This window comes from Diabrotica virgifera, chromosome 7, assembly GCF_917563875.1.
Source record: "Diabrotica virgifera virgifera chromosome 7, PGI_DIABVI_V3a".
Classification (NCBI taxonomy): Eukaryota; Metazoa; Arthropoda; class Insecta; order Coleoptera; family Chrysomelidae; genus Diabrotica; species Diabrotica virgifera.
The window spans coordinates 250,016,205-250,042,413 of NC_065449.1; the positions used below are offsets into that span (position 1 = coordinate 250,016,205).

The 26,209-nt window shown below is 33.5% G+C and overlaps 1 protein-coding gene across 2 annotated transcripts in view; it reads right to left on the reverse strand.

Annotated features, from left to right (window-relative positions):
• The window catches only part of LOC126888408 (organic cation transporter protein-like), a 94,389-nt gene extending 70,651 nt beyond the window's left edge, over positions 1 to 23,738 (reverse strand). Inside the window, exons 1-2 of one of the 2 annotated variants that reach the window (XM_050656653.1) lie at positions 23,534 to 23,738; positions 2,931 to 3,119 (exon numbers count right to left, since the gene is read on the reverse strand). In XM_050656653.1, the coding sequence (XP_050512610.1) occupies positions 2,931 to 3,094 (164 nt within the window). In that variant the 5' untranslated portion in view covers positions 3,095 to 3,119; positions 23,534 to 23,738. Of the gene's footprint in view, positions 1 to 2,930; positions 3,120 to 23,422 lie in introns of both variants that reach the window. The other variant, XM_050656652.1, reaches the window with a different exon arrangement.
• Between the last annotated feature and the right edge of the window lie 2,471 nt (positions 23,739 to 26,209).

Sequence of the window (26,209 nt, forward strand, 5' to 3'; positions counted from 1 at the left end):
TCTTGTTTAAGGTGGCTTTGAATTATTTGACACAAGAACTGTCAGATGTAAGATTTTAATTATCTGTACGTTTTTATTTTTGTTATTGGTTATAATTGTTTGCCATATTGTTATAATAATTATCATATGTTACCTAACAATGAATTTTAGTCGTGAAGGAATGACAGACGTGATATGGATTTTAGGAGAGTGTTTCAAAAACTCATTACTTGCCACAAGAATTTATAAGGAACGGTATCCACAGCGTCGACAACCAAATAAGAGAGCATTTGACAACTAATTAGACAGGTTTAATCGTTTAATCGTTTAACTGTCTCTCCCAATGCTCTCCATACTTCCCCAGGAATATCATCTGGTCCTACCGCTTTTCCTTTCAAAAAATAAAGAAAGGAAAAGCGGTAGGACCAGATGATATTCCTGGGGAAGTATAGAAAGCATTGGGAGAGACAGGAATAAGGCGGCTAGCAGGTTTATTTAATAGAATTATGGAAGTTGGACAAATGCCAGACGAATGGAGAAGCAGTATACTGGTACCTGTTTACAAAAACAAGTGAGATATACAACAATGTACAAACTACAGGGCCATAAAACTGCTTAGCCACACCATGAAAATATGGGATAGAGTAATTGATAGACGGATACGTGAAGAGACCGAAATATCCGAACATCAATTTGGCTTTAAGCAGGGTAGATCAACAACAGATGCAATTTTCATTATAAGGCAGTTGATGGAAAAATACAGGAGTAAAGAAACAAACGCTCAAAACGCTCATATGGTATTCATTGATCTTGAGAAAGCATATGATAGAGTTCCTCGAGAGATTCTGTGGTGAGCACTCAATAAGAAAGGAGTCCCTGGTGAATATGTAAAGATTGTGAGGGATATGTATGAGGGAGTAACGACTAGTGTTAGGACAGGGGTGGGAGAGACTGATAAATTTCATGTGAAAGTAGGATTGCATCAAGGTTCTGTGCTTAGTCCGTATTTATTCTCATTAGTTTTGGACCAGATAACAGCAAAACTACAGGGTAACATTCCATGGTGCTTAATGTATGCTGATGATGTCGTGTTAGTAGGAAATAGTGAAAGAGACTTAGAACAAAAACTGGAACAGTGGAGACAAGCTCTAGAGGAAAAAGGTTTAAAACTTAGTAGGACAGAAACAGAGTATTTGGAATGTTCATTTAAAGCTGGAGCTACCACAAATAAAATGTTATCTTTGGATGGTGAAATGATTGTGAAAAGCAATAGTTTTAAGTACCTAGGATCGGTATTACAGAGTAATGGAGAAATAGATGGAGATGCATGCAGTAGAATTAGGGCTGGATGGATGAAGTGGAAAGAAGCGAGTGGTGTGTTGTGTGACAGAAAAATTCCAATGAAGCTGAAGGGAAAATTCTATAAAACAGCCATAAGACCAGCTATGATGTACGGAACTGAATGTTGGGCAGTGAAAAAGAAAGAGGAACAACGAATGCATGTGGCGGAAATGAGAATGCTTAGATGGATGAGTGGAGTGACAAAGAAGGATAAAATTAGGAATGAGTATATTAGGGGGAAGTCTAGGTGTGGCACCAATTGATGCCAAAATGAGAGAGCATAGGTTAAGATGGTTTGGTCATGTTCAACGTCGAGACGTTAACCACCCAATACGAAGAATAGCTGAAGTGCAGATTCCTGGAAGGAGTAGGAGAGGAAGACCAACGAAGACCTGGGGGGAGACGATAAGGCAGGACATGTTGGTAAAGGGGATTAACATTGATATGACCCAAGATAGAAATGTTTGGAGAAATGCAATTAGGGAAGCCGGCCCCGCATAGGGATAAGGCAAAGAGAATGATGATGATTAGACAGGTTTAATCGTACTGGTTCTGATTTATATAAAGCAAAGAAAAAAACAAAAACCATTATTACGGATGATAATGAATTAAATGTTTTACTGCTTGTTACAGAAAATCCTCATACAAGTATTCGAAATATTACAACATGCACCCATATCATATACAATTAGGTACACCAGGAACTTGTTGGGGATGATTTCGAACGAAGAGTACAATTTTGTCAATGGTCACAACAACAAATAGTTACACAGAGAGCTTTTTTGAGTTTGTTCTTTTTTTGTAGACGAGGCAACATTCCACAAAGATGGTAGTGTAAACAGACACAATTTTCATTATTATTCCACAACCAATCCATACTGTGCTCAGACACATAGTAAAACGAGATGGTCCTTAAATGTTTGGGGTGAAATCATAGGCAGTACGTTATAGGTCCTTTTTTCTTTGAGGAATCGGTAAATGGTGAGGTTTATTTAAATTTTCTAGTGAATAATTTACCTATTCTACAATGTACTATTAAACATCTGCCAACATATGTGGTACCTTCACGACGGAGACCCTGCTTACCACAACGCACTTGGAAACGGTGAACTCGATGAACTATTTCCTGAAAGATGGATAGGAAGAGATGGGCCAGTTCACTGGCCACTCAGATCACCAGAATTAAACGAAGTTGACTTCTTTTTCTGAGGTTCCATTAAAGGCGTAGTGTGTAGGACACAAGCAGTTCCAAACGGTTCCATCTCCAGAACATTCTGGCTGAAGCACGATATACGTGGAATCGGTGGAGAAAGACGTGCATATGTGGAAAGTCACACAATAGCTAGAGGTGGCGAAGTCTGGAATGATCGAGAATAATGTTATTTGCTATTTAAGCGGAGCGCGCTTTTATTTGAGTTTAGTTTAAGCTAGAGATTTGTAAAGAAAACTTGTATAAATAAATTAATAAAGTCGTATATAAATACGAACGCTCGTTTGAATATTACAGTATTGATACATTAGATTTTCGTTTGTAATACTCCATTTAACGTTTGCTGTTGTTTTTAATTATGTGTTCTTATTAAGCTAAATAAAAAATGTTTTACAATTACCTGTAACTAACATCTAAAGCTGTAAAAACAAAGGCATTGTGCACGGCAGAGTGCAGAACCACTCCAAAAATCACCACGGAAAACACAAATAACTGGTACTTCCCAAAGTCTCCTATTTGCTTCAACACACTGTCCAACGAATGATCTTGAGCCGTTTCAGGCATATTCGCTGTATTCTATATGAACAATCTGAAAACAATATTATCCTTTATTTTCATATTTTTTAAGTTATAAGCTATATTAACAAATTTGCGGTTGTTATTGTCATGGAAAATCTTATTATGGGATATCAGCGAGGCATGAAAAATTATGTTTTATTTTAATTTTTATGAATTATTACTTAGAATATACCGGATATTTGCATTATTGGATAATAGTAGAGTACGAATAGGAGGTGGTAGCTCAAGACACAAAGTCTACCCTATGCCGATGAACGCTTTTATCTTGGGGGTGGTTCCCACCCCTTCTCGGGGGTGGAAAATGTTTTGGTTAAAATAGCCACGGAAGAGGCTAGAGAACCTAATTTTAAGCAAAAACTGTTCTATAATTATTTTTTGAAAACACGATACTTTTTGAGTTATTCGTGGTTGAAAATTGGCCCTTTTCATTGAAAAATTACACCTATTTGGACGGATTTTGCGAATACCTTAAAAACTATGCATCTAACAAAAAAACTATATAAAATATTTCTGTAGGTTATAAAAAAACAAAGAGATACGTTCCTTCATAAATCTTCTACTTAAAATACAAAGAGGGATATGGTAGGTAAGAAGAGTTTGGTTTTTTTGCTGCATGCTCATGCAAATCGGTGTATTCAACTTGAAATAACAGAGAAACTGTCGATTTTAGGTGTATAATGATACTAATAACTTTTGTAGTACCTACTTGAAAAGACCTTTAAAATTTTTTTTTTTTTTTTATTTAAGAAAGACAAAGTCGCATCCACCCGAAGGTTATTAGCGACATTTCTGTAACATTTGTAACAAGATTAAATCAAAAATTGGTAAACATTAATTACAATTTGTAAACAATTAAACCTTTGGAGCAATAATTGGATTCCACGCACTAACACTTTATTTTTGAAATGAACTTTCAGATCGCTAGCGACACTCCGACACTCTCTTTCTGATACATCATTAGTGATAGCGTTACGCGCACTAGTACTCTGCTTGTTCCTATATCCTTCTATGCCTATGTGAGATGGTATCCACAGGAAGATTCTTCTGAAACTTTCTTGAACTTCCATTAGTTCGGCCTTGATTCTTTTCTCAATTGGGTGTTTGTGGTATATATTTTGCATAGCTTTGACTATGCTAAGAGAGTCGGAAAGGACTAGACAACAGGGGAGGTTTTTAATATTTACACGTTTGATGGCTTTAAACAAACCAAAGAGCTCTGCAGTATAGATGCTGGAATTTAGAGAAAGATGTTGGAGCATAGCTAGGCGATGGATAAATCCATCAATATTCTTTTGAAGTAGAAACTTAAATCTTAATGTTGACTTAATTGAGATGTGTCACTTTCCCAGTCCGATGCCTCCTCACTACCAAGGTATTTATGAATTTTTTTCCTTAAGGACGTGATTTTGCGTTTTATAGATCTTTCCTTTAAATGGGGGTAAACTTCAATGAGCATATCGGTTAAGGCTTCTAGGTCTGTGGTATATTCTTTAATCGTGGCTATATGATCTGTTGATCCCGTGATATTCGTTAGGAGCATGTCAAGTTGATCAAAGTTTAGAGGGAAAGGTCGAGGGTGATTTTCTATGAAGTTTTTGGCTGGGTCAAGTAAGAGAGAAAATGAGCGTTCAGAAGTGCTTGCTGAACTAATTTTAGCTTTTTTAGATTTTGCTTGGACTTTAGGCGGTGGAAAAAATGTTACGTTCTTTTGAAGATGGGTCTGCTTCAGGTGAAATAATTTCATCAAAGTTACGTTTTGGTTGATTGATTATGTGACTGTCCTTATTTGATGCATCTACTTTGTTCGGTATCCTCGGGACATTAGAAATAGACATTTGTTCACACTGAGAAGGGTTTGTATCATTGGGTGCTTGCGAAGATATATTTGTTGCGCTGGATACCGATGCTTCATTGTTTTGGTTAGTGTTTAGTTGAGCTAGTGGTTCGGAGCAATGGGATGCAATGTGACCTGGCTTCTTGCATCTAAAGCAAACTAAACTGTCTTGAGAAATGAATATTCTATATATCGTGTTGTCAAAAACAAGAGTAAATGTCTCTGGTAGTGTTAGACTGTGAGGACTGATATAGATTTGTCTTCGAAAACTAAGGATGTGATTGTACTCAGGCATAGAAGCACTAATTTTGAGGAATGTCATGGGGGAGACAGGAACTATGCCGATTTTTTGTAACTCATTGATTAGCAAGTCGTGCGGTATTGAAGGACATACGCCGGAGAGCACAAGTCGTTCCGCAGGTGTAACTAACCTTCTCGCTCTGACAATTTCACCTTGTATTTCTATTTGACCATGATTATTCATAAAATCATCCACCATTTGTTTACTGGATAAATACATACATATGCGATTATTAGATAATCTAGAAGAGAAGATTATATTTTTCGGTTGAATTATATTTCCAAGTGGGAGAAGGTAGTCTTGAAGTTTGGTGTTTTCTAAGGCACTAAAGATAATTCCTTGGGACTTTAAAGGAAATTGCACTCTCGACGCTGCCAAAGAGTATGACTGTGGTGCGTTTATTTGACTTTGATGGTCTTGTATTGTAGAACTGTTGTGTGATTCCATGTTTGAATTCATTTCGATAAACGTTAAGTGAAAAGTAAGTCCGACCCTGTACACCTGCAAAAACAGGTATATGGGTCTTTACTAAAAGTGGTTATTTTGCTGGTAAAACTGGATTTGTTTATTGACAACAATAACAAATAATTGCAATTTGCTGACTTCAATGCTAATTTAACTGGATATTAGGTAACGAGCTTGTACACTTACAGTTTGTTTCCATATATCACTGAGATTCACAATTTATAACTTATATTAAACTTTGTTAATATTAAAAATATTCGGAGCCCACATTGAATACAACATTATAGTTATCGATCACCTTTAAAATTAGCAATACTAAATGTCGATTACATTCAAACTAAGCGAGATATTCTGCAAAAAAGTTGATGACTAATGTATTTTAAGAAGAAATGAGAAGTATATTTAACCCTTCATCCATCAGAATTTAAATACATCGTTTTCCTTCTACAATACTTTTTATTATAGTGTTATTTCTATGTTGAAAAAGTTGGACTGGATTAAAATGAATGGTTTTTGATAAAAATAAGATCAAATTATAGAGCTCATTTTTAAATTTTCTTAAAAATCTTCATTTTCCTCCATGTAACTCGAAAAAGATAAGAGATAAGAAAAAAAGATACCACACAAAAATGTAGAGCTTTTTCAGATAAAAATTTCCTTTTTATTTTTCATTACTGTATCTCTTATCATTTTCAAGTTACATGGAAAAAAAGCAAGATTTTTAAGAAAATTTAAAAATGCTCTCTATAATTTGATCTTTTTTTTTAAACCATTCATTTTAAACCCGTCCAACTTTTTGAGGATAGAAATAACACTATAATAAAAGGTAATGTGGAAGGAAAACGATGCATTTACATTTTGGTGGATGGGCGTTAAAATTACTTCTCATTTTTTCTTAAAATACATTAGTTATCAATTTTTTTGCAGCATATCTCGCTTAGTTTTAATGTAATGGACCTTTAATATAGCTCATTTTAAAGGTATTTTCAAGCACTACAAAAAGTATTAGTAGCATTATACACCTAAAATCGACCGTTTCTCTGTTATTTCAAGTTGAATACACCAACTTGAGAATGTACCAAAAATTAAACTATTTTCACCTACCATATCTCTTTTAGTATTATCACTAGAAGATTTATGAAGGCAAGTGTCTCTTTGTAACCTACAAAAATGTTTAATATAGTTTTTTTAGTTAGATGTATAGTTTTTAAGGTATTCGCAGAAAATTGTTCGAAATGGTATTATGTTTCAATGAAAGTAAACCACGTAATGTAAACCACGAATATCTCAAAAAGTATTGAGTTTTCAAAAAAAATTATAGAACAGTTTTTGCTTAGAATTAGGTTCTCTAGAGAATTCCGTGGTAATTTTAACCAAAAAATTGTCCACCCCTAACAAGGGGTGGGAACCACCCCCCCAAGATAAAAGCACACATCGGCATAGGGTAGACTTTGAATTAGGAGATAAGTAGAGGCTAGGCCCAAAATTTCATTAACATCCATGTAGTAGGATAGAATTCGGAGGTAATATCTTGCTGTCCAATCCTGTCAATTCCGGAAGCTTCTGCCGCCGGACCGTCTGACCCTTTCTGTAGGCGAGACAAAAAGAAACTTGTTTTTGTTTACAATCGACCTTTCTGGAAGACCATCGATAAACCTTTTTTTATTGTTCTTTAAATAATATTTACCTTTCGATTTTTCTGGAAATCAGTAGACTAATTGTATATAACTATATAAATAGACATTTTTGGAATTAGAGTTTACGAGTAGTTGTATTTGTATCGTCACGGTAAATAAATTATTGTATTAGATAAGTTATTACCAGAGAACGGCAGTTCTCGCCAGTGGCGCACACCTACACCCCCTACACGCGACACTATATATACACGAAATTTTCGATTTTCTAAATTTGACTGAATTGAAAATTTGGCCAACTTCCATCTTAAAGTTCAGGAAAAGACTCACTCATTCATATATCAACCATCCATTTTGGTCCAAGGGTGTGGATTTTACGGCCCTTCCTATTTAGGGTCTGTTTTTTGTTCTCATCCCCAAAACTCCCAAAAACTTCGAAAATTTAACTCCGACCTTTGCGGCTTCTAATAGAAGCGATCATTACCTTTCCAACGCATGTCTAATTTTGAAAATCGGTTATACCGTTCAAAAGTTACCGAGCTTAGAAATATGAGTCAATTTTTATTTAAAAAATGGAAAATGTTTGTGGATATGTATGTATGTGTGTGGAAAAGTTAAACCGATCTGAATTTTTTTTTCTGTGTTTGAAGAGGGGGTGAGGGCCGATTCAGAACCGGTGTAGTTTGTGAATTTTGAATACCCATAAGCCAGCTATAGGACTTGGTAGGTAAAAAACGGCATATGTTTTGGCGGTATATATCTTCGGTTCAAGAAGAGACAGGAGAACAGTAAATACACCAAATCAATAGCGTTGAGTTAAGCTTTCAAATGGTGTTTAAGCTGTCAGGATCAGACATACACACGGCTCAGTATAGCTGAAAAACTGAAAAAATAAACTTTAAAAATTTTGGTTTTTGGACAATTACTCAAAATTTCAACCTACTAATTACGCCAATAACTGAGCGTTTGTAGAAGGACTCTAGACGAATCTAACGGTGTATACCTTATATCCGGGAAAATTCGAATTTTTAAGTTATAGGCTTCATAAGTATCATCAAATTTATTTCTTATGGGAATTCCTGTAATAGCTTCAGTTATCATACTTGACCTTAGATGCATAAGATACTACTTGTCAATACGTTTCAAACTCATGTTTAGTGAACAAAATCGGTTAAGCCGCTTAGAAGTTATTAAGCTAGTAAAGTATAATCCAATTAACGATTATTCCCTAAATGGTTTATGTAGTTGTAGTGGTTACGACGCGAATTTGATCTGGCAACGGGCAATCCGAGTTCATTTACCGGCCATCCCAATATTTGTTTCAATCTATTTCGAATAGAAAAGAAATCTAGTGTACATTCGATGGACACTAGATAATTTGGAAACTAATGCGACAAAGGCGACCATTTATAAGGCTTAACGTGTAATCGAGAAACATTGCATTCAACTTTATACATTTAATTTATAAATAACTTTGAAAAACTCCTGAAACAAGAATAAAAAAACCGCTAAACGCCGTAAAAATGAGTGGCGCATACAATATTTCAGCTACAAAAGATCTGATATGAATATTACGTGGCGCGGAAATGTATTTTCATTTTGATGCAAAACAAAATTCTAGTTTTATTTTAAAAGACTTTTTCATAATATTTGCTAAATTTGAAGTAAACGCGCCACAAAAGAGTTTCAAAATTCAAACTGTATCAAAGTTACTCTTTTGTGGCGCGTTTTACTTCAAATTGGGCAAATATTATGAAAAAATCTTTTAAAATAAAACTACAATTTTGTTTTGCATCAACATGAAATAGCTATTTGTATAACAAGGGAGGAAAGTGCTACTTTTCCTCCCGAGAATGAAGTTTACTGCCCGACGAGTAGCGGAGGGCAGTAATCATTCAAGGGAGAAAAAGGCACTTTACTCCCATGTTATACATATGGTTTTTCCACCTTCCTCAAATAACAAGTCATTTTTTCATTTTTACTTAATTTATTAATGTAACTAACCAACAAAATTAATTAGAACTAAAACTAACAAGTAGGTACAATATAACTGTCAACTGTCAAATATAAGTCAAATTATGAATGTAAACATTGTTAAATCAGAATAAAAATTTAATGTTTTTTACCATTCTGCAAAATACAGAGTGTTTTTAAATAAACGTTAAAATGTATAGATACTTACGTAATAGAAAATAGATATTGTACAGGGCGTCAATAAGTTATATTTCATGAATGAAATACCATGACGTCACTTTTCCTTTTCCTCCCTATGGAGGAAAAGTACAACTTTGTTCCCTACAATCAGGTCCGGAAAAGTATACTTTCGATAGAGGTAGGTGGAAAATACATTTTCGCGCCACGTAATATTCATATCAGATCTTTTGTAGCTGGAATATTGTATGTGCCACTCATTTTTACGGCGTTTAGCGGCTTTTTATTCTTGTTATAAATTATTACGCGTGAGTCCTTAGTTATTTGTTTTATTAGTATTGTAGTTAAATTAAGTGTTAATTGTAAGTGTTATAAATAAAACAATATCAAGTAAGTATTTTGTTTATTTAATAATAAATTCAGTGTTTTACTTCTTGTTTAGATGTAACTTACTAAAAATAAATAAAGTCAATTAAGATTAAACATTAGTGCCTAAAAAGCAAATTAGAAAAGTAAAGTCTTGTAACAAGACGTTGAAAAAGAAGTAAGAGATCAAGTGCAAAGAGCAAAGGGATTAGCAGGATGCCTTCTTGTCAGTATACGGCGTAACCGAGACATTCATCATCATCATTCAACCCGGATCTATCCACTGCTGGATATAGGTCTCCCTCAGTCTTTTCCATGTATTTCCTGTTTTGTGCCGTTTGCATCCAATTTTTGTCAATCCGTTTTATGTCATCAAACCATCTGGTTGGCGGACGATCTCTACTTCGATATGCTTCTCGTCTTGGTCTCCAGTGTATTATTGCAAGACATTAACTGTGAGATAAAATCTACAATCTATAAGGCCAGTATAAGATCAATAATGACATATGTATCAGAAACAAGACCCGGCCAACCCGACACAGCCAAAACACAGAGAACAGAAATGAGAACACTAAGAAGAATCTCAAGAAATACGCTGAGAGATATAATAAGGAGTAACGAAATCAGAACCAACTGGAATGTACAGGGTATAAAAGAATAGACACTAAATATAGTCTAAGAGCTGGGAGCGGATTTTGTGCGTGATAAGTAATATGGAAAAAATATACGGGGATATGTTAAATTAGTTGTGTACATGACTTTCACCAACGGCCGGAAACCAGAGTTGGGGCCGAGGGTAGTTATAAGGAGTCAAAGTCGCGGATTTTATTATTTTTTTTATGACGCTCATGATCGAGATAGTGCACCAAAATTTGGGAATAAGTAGGTCATGACGTACCTAAGTAAAATCTCTAGGGGTTCAACACTGCGTGGCCGACAAAGGGGTGGGGGTAGGGGTGAATATAAAAAATATAAGGGGTTTTTTGCGACGTTCGTGATTGAGATAGTGCACCAAAATTTGGGTATAAGTAGACCATGACATAGATAATTAAAATCCCCAGAGCCGGAAACCAGAGTGGGGAAGGAAGGTCAAAGTTCCGTGTTTTATTATTTTTTTTATGACGCTCATGATCGAGATAGTGCACCAAAATTTGGGAATAAGTAGGTCATGACGTAACTAAGTAAAATCTCCAGGAATGGAACGCTGCGTGGCCGACAAAGGGGTGGGGCAGGGGTGAATATAAAAAAATGTAAGGGGTTTTTTGCGACGTTTGTGATTGAGATAGTGCACCAAAATTTGGAAATAAGTAGACCATGACATAAGTAAGTAATATCCCCAGAGGCGGAAACCAGAGTGGCGGACGAGGGTAGTTATAAGGGGTAAAAGTCGCGGTTTTTATTATTTTTTTTTGTGGCGCTCATGATGGATATAGTGCACCAAAATTTGGGAGTAAGTAGGTTATGACGTAACTAAGTAAAATCTTCAGGGGCTGAACGCTGCTTGGGGTACAAAGGGGTGGTAGGCAGGGGTGAGTATAAAAATATATGTGGGTTTTTTTGCCGTTCGTGAACGAGATAGTGCACCAAAATTTGGGAATAAGTAGATCATGACATTACTAACCAGGGCGGAACGCTGCGTGGGGGACAAATGTTGTGCCAGGTCACAAAAAAATAATACACACTGCGACTTGGACCCCTTAAAACTACCTCATTCCCAACTCTGGTTTCCGGCTCTGGGGATTTTACTTAGCTAAGTCATGGTCTACTTATTCCCGAATTTTAGTGCACTATCACAATCTAGCACGTCGCAAAAAACCCCTTATATTTTTTATATTCACACCTACCCCCACCTCTTTATCGGCCCCGCAGCGTTCCACCCCTGGAGACTGTATTTAGTTACCTCATGACCTACTTATTCCCAAAATTTGGTGCACTATCTCAATGATGAGCGTCACAAAAAAAAATAATAAAAACGGCGATTTTAACCCTTTATAACTACCCTCATGCCCAACTCTGGTTTCCGGCTCTGAGGATTTTACTTAGCTATGTCATGGTCTACTTACCCAAATTTTGGTACACTCTCTCAATCACGAACGTCACAAAAAAACCCTTATATTTTTTGTATTCACCCCTGCCCCACCCCTTTGTCGGCCACGCAGCGTGCCACCCCTGGAGATTTTACTTAGTTACGTAATGATCTACTTATTCCCAAATTTGGGTGCACTCTCTCGATCATAAGCGTCACAAAAAAAATAATAAAAACGGCGATTTTGACCCCTTATAACTACCCTCATCCCCAACTCTGGTTTTCGGCTCTGGGGATTTTACTTAGTTAAGTCATTGTCTACTTATTCTCAAATTTTGGTGCACTATCTCAATCACGAACGTCGCAAAAAACCCCTTATATTTTTTATATTCACCCCTACCCCCACCCCTTTATCGGCCACGCAGCGTTCCACCCCTGGAGATTGTACTTAGTTACCTCATGACCTACTTATTTCCAAATTTTGGTGCAATATCTCAATCATGAGCGTCATAAAAAAAATAATAAAATCCGCGACTTTGACGCCTTATAACTACCCTCGGCCCCAACTCTGGTTTCCGGTCGTTGGGGAAAGTCATGTACACAACTAATTCAACATATACCCGTATAGTTTTTCCATATTACTTATCACGCACAAAATCCGCTTCTATCTCTCCGACTAATAGAAAAAGAAAATGAAATAAGCACAACAGTAGACTGGCGGACACAAGAGTCGGTAAAACAGCAAGGGACAAATCAACAAATGGTAGAAGAGGTATCGACTGACCACGCAAGAGCAAGAGGAATGATAATCTTCCATGCAGGTAACAACCGGCCAATGACTAAGCAAGATTGGTTATATATGTATACAGGAAGAAGAAGATTAAAATAATGGTAAATGAATACTAAGTTTTTTCATTTGTAGTTGCCGGAATTAAAAAAAAATGTAGTTGATTTCGTTGAAACTCCATCAATTTTCATGAAAATTGGTGAGTAATTAGAGGATACCTCAAGGAACAAAGGTGATATGGTGTAAACTTGCGCTTTTACCCTGGGGGTGGGTGCCACCCCTTCTCGGGGGTGAAAATTATTTTATTAAAAATAATACCACAAGTCGATAGAGGGACAAATTATAAGCAAAATTTGTTATATAAAGTTATTAAAATAAATCAACACTTTTTGAGTTATTAAAGACCAAAAATTTTATTTTTTCGTAAAAAAATGCATGTTTTAAATCGGTTTTTCACGTATAAATCAAAAACTATAAGCTTTTACAAAAAAGTTATAAATACTAAAACTGAAGATAATAAAAAATTGAAAGCATTCCTCACATAAAGAACTAAACTAATGTTAGATCAAAGTGAGTTATTGGCAATTGAATGTGTATTTTTTTCGACCAGTACTCAAATCTAAGTATTCAACATGTTCTAAAGTACTTCGTAATACCTATCAAATGAGCTTTAGAACAAGGTAATAGCGTCGAAATTAAGCAAGTTATAATGAAAATAAGAGAGCCCTTTCGAATTTTTTAGGAAAAAGTGAAAAATAAAACATACGCCATTTCCACAAAAATTAAAATTTATAGTAATCCTTACAAAAACTTCTTTATATTAGCATAAGTAATGTTTTAGATAATTTTGACCGGTTTAGAATACATATTTTTGAAAAAAAAGATATGATTTATAAAAATCATAATTTTTAAAATTATTGTAATTCTCATATTCTTTTGATAATAACTCCAAAAATACTCAATATACGTAAAAAATTATATATATAACTCAATTTTAGTTTTCTCTGTGCCAAATATTTTACCTGTTTTACTATTTCTATAGGGTAAAAAATAACCGAGATAGAAACGTTTAAATCTTAAATTTTGCTGTGGAAACCATGCAATCGGGGTCATTTAACCTTTTATTTTTAAAAAAGTAAGGGGTTTAAAAGATTAGGTTCAACAAGCTTAAATATCACTTGGAATTAACTTTCAGTCTTTAGATGAACCTGATATCGTAAACACTAACAGAGTTATTAAAAAATAAAACAATAATATTTTTTGGAAAAATTTTTAAAAGATAAATTTTGAAAAAATTTTGGAGCATAAATTTTAATGTTAGAAACATGTTCGGGGGCTCATTTGATAGATATTTTTAAGTACTTTGACAAATGTTTAATAAGTTTATGTTATAAAATGCATCAGTTTCCCGTTATTTCAGCTTGAATACTTAGAGTTTTTTACTCGCCGAAAAAAATATACATTCAATTACCTATAACTCACTTTTAGTTAACATTAAAAGGTTTTTGTAGTAAGAGGTTTATTTCATTTTTTATTAGCTTCAATTTTGATAATAATAACTTTTTTGTAAAAACTTACACTTTTTGAGTTATTGATGAAAAATTATTTAAAAACTTCACGCATGTGCTCTTAAACAGACAAATCTTTGATCTTTAATAACTCAAAAAGTATTGATTTATTTTAATAACTTTATATAACAAATTTTTCTTGAAATTTGTCCCTCTATCGAATTATGGGATTATTTTTAATAAAATGATTTTCACCCCCGAGAAGGGGTGGCATTCACCCCCAGGGTAAAAGCGCAAGTTGGCACCATGTCACCTTTGTTCCTTGAGATATCCTCTAACTGCTCACCAATTTTCATGCAAATCGATAAAGTTTCAACGAAATCTGAGGTAATAGCTCATATCCACCTTCAGTGACTCCACTAATTTTAAAAGATAGAACCTAGAGGTACAATTAATGTTTAAAATTGAGGGAATTCACTTTTTTATCTAGTATTCAAATGATTTGTTGGGTTCACGGTTAAATTTATTATTCATTTACTAAAGCGTATTATATTTCCATGAAAAATAATGGCGATAAAGAAAATTGTTGCATATAATTGTTGTTACCCATTTTATTGTCACTTACGGTTCTTAAACAAGGGAAAATAATTTATAAACAATGCATAGATTTAAACTTCTTTTCGTCTTTTCTATTCCTCCATTATTACTCTTTTTCCTAATCTCTGTCCCACCTTGAATTTACAGTACACGAACATACGGCAATACAATCCTTATGGGAGTTTTTTTATGGGGAAGTAAAACAATATTTTTTATTGTTTTTTGTGAGTGATAGTCATTTTCGAAAAGTAGTCAGCAATTTTATGATCGATATACGTAATAACTTTTTTTTGTTAAGAATGTAGAATATTCAACATTACAAGTGGATGTTGTTCTATGGTTGTTAATTTATGTATTGACAGTATAGACATAGACAGTTCTGAAGTAATGTCAAGTAAAATATAAAATAGACTGTCAGTCAAGTTTAAGTAAAGTTTTATATTGTCCTACAGTTGAGAATAAATAAATTATAATTGTTGATGGTCAGTTCACCTAAATAAAATTATAACAAAGAAGATTAAATAAGCTTAAAAATATTACTGATTATTTCATTCATAGGAGATTCTGACCCATAGAAAGCTACAGAAATAAACTGATAATTTTTGATAATATCCCGTCGTCAAGTATATTACGTCAGATGCCCTTCGTTGCTACGATAAAATACATTCAGTGACATTAATGACAATTAATGTTTTAAAAATTATAAAAGTGATGACTTTCAATCGTCAAATATTTATAAAACTTTGTGTTTAATTGTACTAATTTGTACTTACATAAATAAATTACAATAAAATTTTGGTTTTGAACAGTTTTATTCATGAAATACTCGCAACAAATTGCACTCGAACTCTAAAATTAATATAGAATTTTAGAGCTCTTGTGCAATTACTACTGATTATTTCATTCATAGGAGATTCTGACCAATAGAAAGCTACAGAAATCTGAATTAAATCGATAATTTTTGATAATCTCCCGTCGTTAAGTATATTACGTCAGATGCCCTTCGTTGCTACGAAAAAATACATTCAGTGACATTAATGACAATTAATGTTTTAAAAATTATAAAAGTGATGACTTTCAATCGTCAAATATTTATAAAAACTGTGTGTTTAATGGTACTTACATAAATAAATTACAATAAAATTTTGGTTTTGAACAGTTTTATTCATGAAATAATCGCAACAAATTGCACTCCACCTCTGAAATTAATATAGAATTTTTGCTCTCGTGACACTTTGACATAATTTCACTCGCCTTCGGCTCGTGAAATTAAAACTGTCAAAGTGTCACTCGGGAAAAATTCAATAATTTCAGATCTCTTGTGCAATTACTACTGATAATTTTTGATAATATCCCGTCGTCAAGTATGTTACGGCAGATGCCCTTCGTTGCTACGAAAAATACATTCAGTGACATTAATGACAATTAATCTTTTAAAAGTTATAAAAGTGATGACTTTCAACCGTCAAATATTTATAACAACTGTGTGTTTAATTGTACTAATTTGTACTTACATAAATAAATTACAATAAAATTTTGGTTTTAAACAGTTTTATTCATGAAATAATCGCAGCAAATTGCACTCGATCTCTAAAATTATTATCGAATTGTTGCCCTCGTGACACTTTGACATAATTTCACTCCCCTTCGGGTCAGGAAATTAAAACTGTCAAAGTGTCACTCGGGAAAAATTCGATAATTTTAGAGCTCTTGTGCAATTACTACTGATAACATTGTATTGAGTAACTCATTGTGGTAGGGGAGCCCAAGCGGGGATTTTTGCAGTTACTCGAGCGCGTCAGATTATTACATGGGGAGAAACCTTGTACCCTGAAAATGTACCTCTGCCATATATTGGCTCTTAATGCAGGGGAGTTCATTAGGGGGGGCGAAAAAAAAATCTATCCTTAGAAAAACTCGAAATCGTCAAATTAAGATATGGAAAGTTAAGTACATGCAAAACAGTGTATATTTCAAAAATCTGACGATTTGAGCGGGGCGTAAGGAAGTGGGTGAGTCCCAAAGTTTCACAAGAATAAAGCGAATAGTTCGCGAAATGAATGATAAAAAAACCAAAAAATACGTGCTCAATATTTTTCAAAAATCTATCGAATGATACCAAACACGATTCCCACGGAGAGGGGTGGGGGTAAATTTAAAATTTTAAATACGAATCCCGCGATATTTCGCGAAATGAACATCAGATCGAAAAACTGGTTACTTTAAAATCTTAAATGGGAGCCCACATAGTTTATTGCATATTTGGATTCCTTACGTAAAAATGAGTAACTTTTATTCCAGACATTTTTTCGAATTATGGATATATGGAGCTATAATCTAAAAAAAGGATTGTTGGAAATGGAAAATTAAATTAAAAATGGAAAGTCCTCACTAAAATGGAAAACTTTACTTAACTTTTTTTGGTTTTAGAACCTACTCTTCACAACCCAATAGGTCCCCGTAACGCTCTAGTGACTGCACATTTAGCATACTTTGCTCCCCTACCATTGCTTATTTGGAAAATTTGAATCCTAATTGCAGTTTATTGTTATTCTTAATGACTGATTTCCAAGATCAAATCGATGTCATTTTAATGTGTTTACACCAACGAACTATCAACACTGATGGAATGGCCCCGTCCCATTCAAACAGTGAAGCGAGATTGCCTGCAATATAACATACAAGAGAGAGGTAATAGAGAGACAGAGAATTTTTCAGGGCCCGGATTACGTACACTCGATACGCATCGTATCCGCCATGTTTTACTGTAGCGCCTTATGGGAAACATGGCGGATACGATGCGTATCGAGTGTACGTAATCCGGGCCCTGGTAAACTTTGCTACAACTACCACCAGAGTTGCCAGATGTGATTTTATAAATCCCCCACTTAGAAACTGAAATTCCCTCAAATTGAAGCTCAAATCACCCAAATTTAAATTTTTGCCGCATTTTAATAAATTAGAAATTAGTAGTCAAATGTACAGAACAGTAAACAAAAATTATACTACTTATCAACAGAGGGCCCTGGAAATAATTCGTAGGTCCTATGTTCTTCGATTATATGAGGGTATTATAATAATATACAGTTCTATGTGTACATTCGCAAATTTAATTTCCCATGACCCCTTAAAATCTTCCATAATTTTCACCCCAAAAAATCTCCCAACCATATCTGCTTAGAGAAGTTCCCCTATACGCTTTCAAATTACCCCAAAATTGTGGGAAAATACCCCATTCTGGCAACCCTGACGTACCTGACTATTTAGCACTGTCAATTTGTTTGTTTACGAAAGATGGCGATTAAATACCTTCCCTCCTTTAGCTGATTATCTTTTATCTCATCCTGAAGGCATTAAATTCGCTTCATACCGATTCCAGACAGTTCGTTGGTTTACACCCTACGACAGTGGCAGTGAAAGTGAGGAAGACGGGATTATAGAAAGAATCTATATAGTTTAAATATAATTTAATTATTTCTGTAGGTACCTACGTATTTATTAACGTTTAACAAATTTATGCGCTTAAATACATTATTATATTATTCTGTACTATTCGTATAGGATGTTAACAACTATATCAGAATATTGTATCTTGTTTTCTATTGATGTTTAAATGGCCCACTGTTGTATATTCTTATACCACGAATAGACCGAGACCGGTCTCGTATTCATTGATATAACAAAAGCATGTGGTACTGTTAACAATCGAATACTTCTGACAAAACGAACAAAATTAACAAAATATCATAAAGCTACGAAATCCAAGTTACAGGGTGTCTAAATCCAATACTGTCGTCCAAATGTATATCTCGAGAAAAAAATCGGGGAGGAGACCTGCCGGGGGGGGGGGGATTTTCAATGAAACACAATTCAAAAGATATAAAAAATATAAACACAAACTAAATAAAAGATATAAATAATAACTTAGATGCATTAAGTTCCTTTAATTCTCCTAACTAGCGGGTTTATGGGGTTGAGTTTGTCTGTCCATGGCTTTGGACCTCGTGGGGGGTTTTCCCCTGTTCTCCCCGTCCCGTAGATCCGTCGCTGTTGAAGGAGTCCAGCTGATTTTGCTTTGTTTTTTTAAACAATCATAAAAATAATTTTTTGCCTATAAAACGTGTCTTTGGTGGTTCAAATAATAGTTTTAGATCGTAAAAAGTCCCTTAATTTGCGAGTTACTAAATAAAAAAAAAACAATTGACTAAGGTAATTGCACAAACCCTTATTTTTACAGTAATTTATAAATATTATTAACTTTGTTTTTTGAATATGACACGTAATATAGCTACTTGAAATTATAGGAATTAATGAGTTATTGAAGTGTGCTAAATCTCAGCTATATCCACCAAATAGTTTGTAATATACTCAATTTGTTTATCCCAGAGAGCAATATAACAACTGTACTTTCCCAAACAGTTAATTTAGAAGTAATAGACTGCATTCCAACTCTAATCTAACATGGTCAAATCATGTCTCTGCTATAATCTCATCAACACCTATAAACTACAATCTGTAAGAATTCCACCAATGCAAACTTTAATCCCGCATTATTATATTTCAAAAATCAATGTGAAATGACGGAAATATTTATATAGAAGATACCGATATAATCCATTAAATTTTCCCATCACATATCAAGAATTTAAGGAAACTCTAGATAAATCAAAAAATACTTTATCAGGCCCTGATATCATACCAATCATATTTATAAAAAACTTGGAAAATTAATTCTCTTAAGGCCTTTTCAATTACATATTCCTTAATAAAAAATTCCCTTTTATCTGGTTTGAATCCACAATTATTCCCATTCTAAAACCTTAGAAATCAAAAGCTTACCCTCTTTCCTATGGACATACAAGAAGTAATACAGTGGAACCCCGATAAGTTGGCCCTCGATAACCTGGAAGTCCGGCTAACCCGGACCTATTTTCATCAGACAAAACAAACATTTTTTCAGTTTAAGTGAGTTTTTTACCAAGAAATGAACAATACTGCATACAAATGTACCTAATTTAGATGTACTGTGCATATATATTTCATGTTTTTGCAATTATAATGGAGTTTTTCTGTATTTTATTAGTTTTTACCATATTCTCCGGCTAACCCGGATCGGCCGCATCCCGATTAATCCGACTTATCGAGGTTCCACTGTACATGCAAACCGTTATAAAACCGATTATGAAGAGGAAATTCCATTCACAATCTATATTCAGTAAGCATTAGGGGAGAAGGCGCACAATTTCGGCTCAGTATGCATTAATTTTTTTCGAATCCTGAGAAAACTATTAAGTATTTTTGAAAATTTTAAATGCAGAATGAAATATGACGTTATTACCGAAGGCCAAAAGTCCCTGAAAACTTCTATAATGTTTATTTTAATAAGTTACAGGAGTGAAAATAAAAGAAAATTTGGTGTGATCGTTAATTTCAAATATCTCGTTCAAAACAAACTTTTTGTTTTTAAGCGGATGGGTACGTATTTTCCGCTGCAATGCTATTCAAATAGGGATTCATTTTTTTCGAATCCTAAGAAAACTAATAAGTATTTTTGAAAAATTTAAACGCAGAATGAAAGATTACGTTCTTACCGAGGGCAGAAAGCCCCTGAAAACTTCTATAATGTTTATTTTAATAATTTACAGGGGTGAAAAACTAAGAGAAAATGTAGTGTGATTTTTAATTTCAAATATCTCATTCAAAAGAAACTTTTTATTTATTCTAAGAGACTTTCGGCCCTCGATAATAATTTAGTCTTTCATTCAGAGTTTAAATTTAAAAAAAATATAAGTATACTAGTTTTTTCAGGATTCGAAAAAAAAAAGATATTGGTGGTGATATTTTCCAAATCGAACGTTCGCTGTCTTTGTCATACAACGCACTGAGTCAAATAGAATATGATGACAAGCCAGTGACAGTTTTAAATAGGTATTTGACATGGCATCGGGAATATTTTGAGTTGTTATTAAGTAATATTGATGGTGTATTTGTTAATAATTGATTTAAGACGTGAACTTAATAAAAAGTTAGATATTTATTGTTTATTATTTATGGAAGATCCAAGCAGAGAATACATCAGGATATATTCTGTGATCCAAGTATTTTTTTGTTAGAGATGTTCAAAATTGTATAAGGGTTCCATAGTAACAATATTAACTATTTAGAATGGGAAATAAGCCACAATATTATTAAAAAATGATTTTTATTAACGTTTCGACGCCCAAATCGGGTGCCGTTGTCAAAATACAAAATACTATTAATATAAACAAAAATGTTGTTGCTTAGTAAAAAAATTCTTCTAATAATTTATTTAATTTGACTCATTTATATCGGCAATTCAGATACATTAAGTAGAAGACTTTAAAATGATATTGCCAATATTTATGAGTTGCGTTCCTGGGACGACTTTACTGAAAGATAGTTCATTCGATTACATGAAATCAACCCCAACTCAAGAATATCTAGTTAATAATAATGGTTGTCTTTTTAAAGACAGATCACATGCTATGATTTTTTTTGTGACGGATATTCTTGAGTTGGGGTTGATTTCATGTAATCGAATGAACTATCTTTCAGTAAAGTCGTCCCAGGAACGCAACTCATAAATATTGGCAATATCATTTTACAGTCTTCTACTTTAAAATGTATCATATGTATCTGAATTGCCGATATAAATGAGTCAAATTAAATAAATTATTAGAAGAATTTTTTTACTAAGCAACAACATTTTTGTTTATATTAATAGTATTTTGTATTTTGACAACGGCACCCGATTTGGGCGTCGAAACGTTAATAAAAAATCATTTTTTAATAATATTGTGGCTTATTTCCCATTCTAAATAGTTAAAATTGTAAAAATGCCACAAGAAAATAGCTTCAAAACAACATAGTAACAATATATTATTAAAAAATCACTTTAACTCTTTTCCTCTTTGCTCGATTGAGTATTAGTTTTTGTTGTACATATAAATTATTACAATCACTGAATACATAGTTAGTGAAAAAATTATCAGTAGTAATTGCACAAGAGCTCTAAAATTATATATTAATTTTAGAGATCGAGTGCAATTTGTTGCGATTATTTCATGAATAAAACTGTTCAAAATTAAAATTTTATTGTAATTTATTTATGTAAGTACAAATTAGTACAATTAAACACACAGTTGTTATAAATATTTGACGGTTAAAAGTCATCACTTTTATAATTTTTAAAACATTAATTGTCATTAATGTCACTGAATGTATTTTTTCATAGCAACGAAGGGCATCTGACGTAATATACTTGACGACGGGAAATTATCAAAAATTATCAGTTTAATTTTTATTTCTGTAGCTTTCTATTGGTCAGAATCTCCTATGAATGAAATTATCAGTAGTAATTGCACAAGAGCTCTAAAATTATCGAATTTTTCCCGAGTGACACTTTGACAGTTTTAATTTCACGACCCGAAGGGGAGTGAAATTATTTCAAAGTGTCACGAGGGCAACAATTCGATAATAATTTTAGAGATCGAGTGCAATTTGCTGCGATTATTTCATGAATAAAACTGTTCAAAACAAAAATTTTATTGTAATTTATTTAAGTAAGTAGAAATTAGTACAATTAAACACACAGTTGTTATAAATAATGCTTGCTAACAAAGTATACTTCTATCTGTCGCAGGTTAGACCTAGCTCTTAAACTGTCTAGATTGTGAATCTTTATAAATAATTGTTTTAAAATAACACTTTAAAAAAATCCTTTCAGTACTAATGATTTCAGCCTGTAGAGAATTTTGGAATGAAATTGAACACAAAGAAAACAAAAACGATGGTCCAAGCACCAAAACAGAAGGGTGAAGGTCAATGTCGACGGAACAGATCTGGAAAGAGTAACAAGAATAACGTACCTTGGAAGTAATCTTGATAAAACTTGGGACTACTCACTAGAGATAAGAACACGACTGGAAAAGGCACGTTCAGTGTTTTACAAAATGCAAAAAGTTCTATGCAACCGCCAGCTAGATATCTCATTAAGATCTAGAATACTTAAGTGCTATGTTTTCTCCACCTTGCTCTATGGTGTTGAAGCCTGGACAATGACAGAAGCCACACAGAAAAGAATCCATGCATTCGAACTCTGGTGCTACCGTAAAATACTCAAATTATCCTACATGAGCCATACGACAAATGCGGAAGTGTTGCGGAGGGTGAACAAGGAAAGAAAGCTAATGCTTATAATAAAAGAACGAAAAACACAATATTTTGGTCACATCGTAAAAAATCAAAAGTATGAACTGCTCCAACTTATAATCGAAGGCAAAATCAATAGCAAAAGTGGACCAGGAAGAAGACGCAACTCTTGGCTTAAAAACCTACGACAATGGACGAATATGACCTCCCTAGAACTATTCAGGGCGGCTGCAAATAATATTAAAAGGCCAATGTAATGGCCAACGTCCTTAAGGATACGGCACCGTAAGAAGAAGACTAATGGTTGATTAATATTGAAAGGATTGAAGATTTGAATGCAGGAAACAAGTCAAACTCTAAAGACATCGTTTCACAAGAATTCGATTCATTTTTTGATCCCAAAAATTGATATACCAATAGAATAATTTATGATAAAATTAATACAATACAGTAAAAAAAAACTAATATTCACCTTTTTTCCAATTTTCTTCTTCTGTTTATCAACTTTTTACTTTCTTCCAACAAACAATAACAAACGCGATTTAAAAACAATGCTCAATCACAATTTTTTATCAATACTTACACTAATAAAGTAAATTTTAACGATGTTTAATACTTTTTTGGTTTGAATACGAGTAGTTCGGTAGTAGAACACCAGTCCATTATTTTGAATGTTTTTCAAATTCACCCGCACATACACCGTCGCGTCGTACTCACTGAGACGCGATTTGGTTTTGTACTAAGACGCCGAACTGTGGTGAGACTCCAATTTATTTATTGTCAACCCTAGAGGAACAACTTGTTTACATTGGTAGTTGTATATTAGTGCTCTTATTATTGTTTGCTTGGGCCTGAGATCGCGGGGTAACAAAGATATTGATGATAGGTACAATATTTTTATCTGTCTGTTCGAGGTGTGCTTTCTTTTATTCTTTTAAGTATTAGTTCAGAGAAATAAGGAAAAAAAATAGCCTGTTGGTGACACAACCCCCTCCAGGCCGAAACCAAATTTTTTGAGTAATATGGACACCTATAATAATAACCTATATATTTCCTGCAGCCGATTTTGATGATATACATAGTTATAAACAAATGAAGATCAAAAAACGGTATATTTTCGATTTTTTCGTCTATAACTAAGAAAATAGTCATTTTAAACAAATTTGAGAGTAAGAAACTTATAAACGGTATAAAAAACTTCAATATGGCGTTTGCTTAATATGTCTATCCTTATTGGTTGCTTAGAAAATTGCAAAATAAATCATAAATTTTGAGTTTTTATAAATATTTATAACTTATGTAAAAATTAACTTATAACCTTCTTATTACACGGAATGCTGAGACTTATGGTGTTTAATTCATACCCTAAATTTAGAAGAAATTGGTCAAATAGTTTAAAAGTTATTTAATTTGTTTATCCCAAATTTATTTTTTTTGCAACACTGTAAGTCAGAAAATTATGAAGCTACAGTAATACTTTGGATAGTTTATGGAAGAAGGAAATTTACAGTATTAATTTAATTAAAAAAAATTACAAAAAATAATTATAAATATTGCAAAATTATTTTGCAAAAACATGTGAATTAAATAAATGGGGGGGCTAACTTTGTCCCTAATTGTCCTAGGACAGTTGTTTTTCTTTCTAAATGTGTATAAAAATTCAGTCTTTCTAAATATGAAAAAATAATTTTTCTACAGGTAACGGTTAAAAAGTTATTCTAATTGTTTATAAGTAAGCAAAAAATCGACATGTTTTTTCAAAATAATTTTACACTGTTTAAAATTATTTTTTGTCATTTATTTTTAATAATGGTAATAGTATAAATGTTCTATATATATATATATATATATATATAATATCGGTTTACAACGTTCTTCGACGTCTTCCGATTTCCAATCTCCATCTCGTTCTGTCATTCCAAAGATCGTCCTCGAGTTCTCTGTCCCTGATTTCTCTATCAACTCCTTCTCTCCAACTTCTTCTAGGTCTTCCTGGTCTGCGCCTTCCTCTTGGTTGCCATTCGAGGATTTGTCTTGGTATTCTATTCTCCGGCATTCTCCTTACGTGTCCGTACCAGCTGAGTTGTTTCGTCCTGATGTCGTGTTTTCGCGCAGGTCGATATACAATAGATCATGTTTTCTCCATTACTCAGATAATTGAAAAGAAAGTTGCTCGTGGCCAAGAAGTCCATCTGATGTTTGTAGACCTTAGAAAAACGTATGATAGTGTCCCGCTGGTTAAATTATGGGAGGCACTGGAGAAAACAAATGTAAATATAGAATTGGTTGAAGCCGTAAAAACGTTGTACTACCAACAAACAACAAGAATTAAAACGGGAAATCTCATAACACCTGGATTCACAGTAACTAAAGGACTAAGGCAAGGATGCTGTATCTCACCAACACTATTCAAAATATACCTCGAAGCAGCACTCAACAAATGGAAGAAAAAATGTACGAATATGGGCATACCACTAACGGACTCAACTTTGTACACGCTGTGCTTTGCGGATGACCAGGTGATCATCGCACAGGACTCTGAAGATCTTAGTTACATGATGCGAAAACTATTAGAAGAGTTTACAGAATGGGGCCTAGAAGTGAATATGGAAAAAACTAAATACATGAGTATCGGAGGAGACCAACATAGCCTCCGAGTAGAGGAAAATCAAGAAATAAAATTATGTGAAGACTACAAATACCTGGGAGTAAAGATCACTCAAGACGGAAAATTAGATGCAGCTATTAAGGAACGAAATATAACTGAACTGTGGGATAAAAATATTTCTAAGGAGAATAAAAAAAGAATATATAACACTATAATAAAAAGCATCACAACATATGGATGCGAAGTGTGGCCCATAAAAGACAGAACAGAGAAAATGCTTAGAGCAACAGAAATGGACTTCTGGCGCCGTTCAGCGGGAATATCTAGACGCGACAGAATAACAAACGAGAGAGTCCGAGAAATCATGGGGGTTACACATACTATAGTATAAATGTTCTTCTTTCATAAACTGTCCGAAGTATGATTGTAGCCTAATGATTTTCTGACTTGTAGTGTTGCAAAAAAAAATGAATTTGGGATAAACAAATTAAATAACTTTTAAACTATTTGACCAATTGCTTTGAAATTTAAAATATAATTTAAGTACAAGAAGTATCAGCATTCCGTGTAATAAGAAGGTTCTAAGTTAATTTTTACATAAGTTATGAATATTTTTAAAAACTCAAAATTTATGATTTATTTTGCAATTTT